This window comes from Periplaneta americana, chromosome 11, assembly GCF_040183065.1.
Source record: "Periplaneta americana isolate PAMFEO1 chromosome 11, P.americana_PAMFEO1_priV1, whole genome shotgun sequence".
NCBI classification, from domain to species: Eukaryota; Metazoa; Arthropoda; class Insecta; order Blattodea; family Blattidae; genus Periplaneta; species Periplaneta americana.
Genome location: NC_091127.1, coordinates 76186276 through 76190311, shown reverse-complemented (window position 1 = coordinate 76190311; position 4036 = coordinate 76186276). Strand labels below are relative to the sequence as shown.

Below are 4036 nucleotides of genomic sequence, written 5' to 3'. Positions count from 1 at the left end.
TACCTTGGAAAGAAGAGGGTTGCAATTGCAAGCATTTCATGAATTGAGATAACACTGCTGCCTAATAGAGAAAACCTTTCTGTATCTGTTTCTGTATGGCCACAAGCAGTAGGTTAAAATTTGGAGGCAGGGCGTAATTGTGTCTGTACAGTACCACTGTAAATCAAATGGACCTATTACACATTAAACTTCAAATATCTCATTACTATATTTTTGAACTTGTCGACTTCTTCTTTGCAAGGTGCGATTATGAAGATTTCATAATTTGACAATCAGAGGTTTTTGAACTAATGATCATACATTTATAAGACATTGTCATAACATTTTTTTGTAAGAGTTCACTAAATTAATGTTGATAATTTTGTGAAATAAAATTAAATGTTGTTTTACAAATTTGTTTTTTTATACCTTACAATTTTTCTCAATATGCAATTTTAAGAAAACATATTTTTCTTGAAAACCCATTTTTTGTTAAAAGGGCGGAAGGTAAACAAAAGCCTTATTGCTATTATTATCTTAATTAGTGGAAGAGTTTAGAAACACTTTCAATAGAAGATCTGATGCTGAAATTAGTTTTTATGACGGTAAAGAAAGTTCTAAATTTCAGAATTGCTGGAAAAGTCTTTTGTCTTCACTGTAAAACTGTCATTAGACTTCCGCTCTTTTAACAAATGGTGATTATTCATTACATACACCTTTGTGTTGTGTGATGGAATTGAAAAGTTGAACATGGATCACATTAAAGATGCACAGCATTGCTGCAGGATCATTACAAAAAATAATACCAGTACTGGAGTGCAAAGCAGCGAATGACTTCATTGTCAAGTGTCTAGGCAATGGAACAACAACATTTTTTTATGTGATGATCAGAACAAATTAAAATATACAAATGCTATAATATATCAAGTAAACCCCAGAATGAACATAAACTTTAATTTTTTAATAAAATGAAAATAGAAAACCTAAATAAATGTTACTGTATTTCTAATTTTTTCCCAAAAGTGACATTTTACTTCTGTGTATTTCTTCTTTTCTCCTCTCCTCTGCTTCGAAAGCCTGTTGTTTTCTAGTTTCTTCTCTTTCAAAAGATATTATCCTACGTTCTTCTGCTTTCCTTTCATTTTCTAGTCGTTCTTTAGCCAAATCTATTGTGTATTTAATTTCCTCCTTTCTGAGGCTGTGCAGTTCTTCGTCATAATTAATCTGGCATTGAAGTCTATTTAACCTTGATTTCAGCTCTGTTTCGATCACAGTTTTTCTGGGTAGAGGACGAGGGGAGAATTTTTGCTTGTTTCTGCAGGATGTTGTTGCAGGCACTTCACTTGAATCATCTAGGTTGCCTGTCATGTCTGCTTCATGTTGCTGTGGTAGGTCTTCTGGATTTGCTTCGACAACACTCACGGCTGTAAATAATAATAATAATAATAATAATAATAATAATAATAACAACAACAACTGAATGTTTGCTATCATTATGCATTAAACATTAGTGAACTGAAACTGAAAAATATTGAACATGACTGGTTGAAGTAACTGTATTACTTTGCCTTTGTAAGCAGAAAGAGAAATGAAGCAACTCAATGCATTTTATATTGTAAAGAGAAATTAATTGTTTCCTTTCCATGTCACAGATTTGATTTCAAAAGTTTTAAATTTAAAAGAATTCATCTTGTCTATTGTATATTATGCTGTTTAAGGCTCTTAATTAATTCACTGTCCACAGTAGATTAGAATACGAATCGATTGAAAAAAAAACAGAGGAACTAATTCATGTTAATACAAGAATGTTATATATTACCTTCAGTTGAAAGCTGTGAATTGTTGACTTGCAATGCATCATTGTCAAAAAGAAAGCCAACATTATGGCTCAAATGAGGCACTACAAGGTCTAGTTCTGGGAATTCTGTGGTGTTGTCTGGTGGTGGACCACCACCTGTCTTCAGTCTTTCCCTTGTTTCATGGGCCAATTCTTTCTTTCTCTTCGATTTAATATTTACCCAGCATTTTTTCAGTTGCTGAACAGTACGCTGAAAATTGAAACGTTGAAGAAATACAAATACATAGATACTGGTAATCAATAATACCAATATTGTAACATATTATACTGATTAGTAAACTGTGTTACTAGTTAACTATAATTATGAAATGAATGGGGAAAGGAACTGCCTATCCTATTCCATTATTTTCCGTCTTAGTCGCCTCATGAGTGGTGCCTTAATGAGGTTCTAACCAGCCTTCGGACTGCTAACTAAAATACATACATACATACATTACTGTACTGTGATAACACATCATAAATACATATTAGAATCCACAGAGTTTACAGCATGTTAAGAATTAATGCTTTTGTCATTACATTTTAGCCATTTTTTTAAATAATTCTTCTCCATAAAAAAAACTGTTGGGTCTTCCATTAATTTAATTTACTTGCATTTTGACGAGGCAGAGCTTGCTCCCTTTCCTAATTATTTTGTACATGTCTACTCCCCCCACTACCATATTCTAATGCAATGTTAAATTGGGTATGATGTTAGTGTAGATTAGATTTGTGATTATTAATAGTAATATTTTAATTATGTTGACCCATTTTTGATATTGTAATCTGTTCTCGTTATTTTAGAAGCACAAAGGACATAGTTCTATGGTATAATATATTCAGAAACTGCCCATGATATCATTTTATAAAAGAAACTGTATTGGTACCATTATTTCATTATCCTTTAAGGAAGCAAAGTAATGAACTTATTATTTGCAAAAAAAAAAAAAAACTTACACTGTTATAAAAAGAAAACATGTAGGCCTACTAGTGCATTCCTGAAGAAGAAATACCCGTACTCAGGGAAGCTATCTGAACACACTTAACAAGATGCAATGCGAGTTTAAAACGTAGGGTAAAATTAACTTTGAAATAACACAGATTGTAAAAATTAAAATTAAATTATACAGATACATAATTTCACAATGAATAGCCTAAATATATATTTTTTAAAAATAATATTCCAAATGGTACTTTTTGCTTAACATTAAAAAACTTGGATATATAAAAAAATATTTTGTTTTACAGCCTTGAACTAAAGTAGGTTTCGTTTTAATACAAATTAACACACCAGTGGTCTTATATTTCCCCCATCCATAAATTTCATACTGGGGAACAAATTGAAATATAGCTACATAAATATCGTACATAAATTATACGTACGATTAACTGGTAAATTTGACCATAGTCTAAAAAAGAAATAAATTTACAGAATCTAGAACAGATGATATGTTTATTCCAACCAATATTTAATATTTTACCAAATCTGAATAGACAAATTGCAATGAAGCTCGTTATTAAGTTGATATTATTGAAATTCGATAATAAATAAATATGTAAGAACAAAACTAAACGAAATTTAACTTACCTTCGTAACATTTGCTTCTTCGTTGTATGCATTGCATACGTCCTCCCAGGTTTTTTTCTTTTTGGACAAAGAAATTATGTCTGTCCTTTTGTCTTCCAATATTTTATGTTTACCCACTAAATCAATTAATAACAATTTCTCCTCTGCTGTATACAATTTGTGTTCAGCCGCCATTTTTGATGTTTACAATCGCACACAATGCTAATTTGCGGAAACTGATCACGTGATCAGCAATGACGACATAAATGTATGAAAACATTCTGCTTCAAAGCGAATATTCTCAGCACGGTCTCAGGATTGTCTCAAGACCAAGACAGGACGGAGAAGGCGACTGTGCGTACGAAAACTGAGACCGGTCTTGACCTGTTCTTGGTCTTGGGACAGTCTTGAGACTAGCTTGGCATTGACTGTGCATATGGGTCATAGTCTTTAATTTCGGAGAATATTTAAAATGTCACACGGACTCAAATAATAATTACAGGACATTTGAGCGTGAAATTAAGTCTCTTTTTTTCCTTTTTGCTGAGTACATTTCTTCTTGCTTTCATTACAGTTTTGTAGCTCTACATTTCACGGTGGCATGTCATTATGACTGTATTAACATAACTGTTTTTTTTCTTCCACTCGCAAAT

General features: G+C 31.8%; 1 protein-coding gene across 1 annotated transcript; it reads right to left on the bottom strand.

Moving 5' to 3' along the window:
• Positions 1–381: 381 nt before the first annotated feature.
• On the bottom strand, positions 382–3806 carry LOC138709103 (myb/SANT-like DNA-binding domain-containing protein 3). Its single transcript, XM_069839640.1, has 3 exons — positions 3405–3806; positions 1799–2027; positions 382–1403 (listed from the first exon to the last, which is right to left on the bottom strand). The coding sequence occupies exons 1-3, from the start codon at positions 3576–3578 to the stop codon at positions 985–987; spliced, it is 822 nt and encodes a 273-aa protein (XP_069695741.1). The 5' UTR covers positions 3579–3806; the 3' UTR covers positions 382–984.
• Between the last annotated feature and the right edge of the window lie 230 nt (positions 3807–4036).

What these genes read in the sequence shown, in the direction of transcription:
- LOC138709103 (XM_069839640.1), bottom strand. Translation starts at nt 3,578, where the DNA reads ATGGCGGCTGAACACAAATTGTATACAGCAGAGGAGAAATTGTTATTA. An exon ending in AAGAAGCAAATGTTACGAAG is followed by an intron (nt 2,028 to 3,404) that starts GTAAGTTAAATT and finishes TTCAATTTTCAG; the next exon opens with CGTACTGTTCAGCAACTGAA. An exon ending in TTCACAGCTTTCAACTGAAG is followed by an intron (nt 1,404 to 1,798) that starts GTAATATATAAC and finishes TATTATTTACAG; the next exon opens with CCGTGAGTGTTGTCGAAGCA.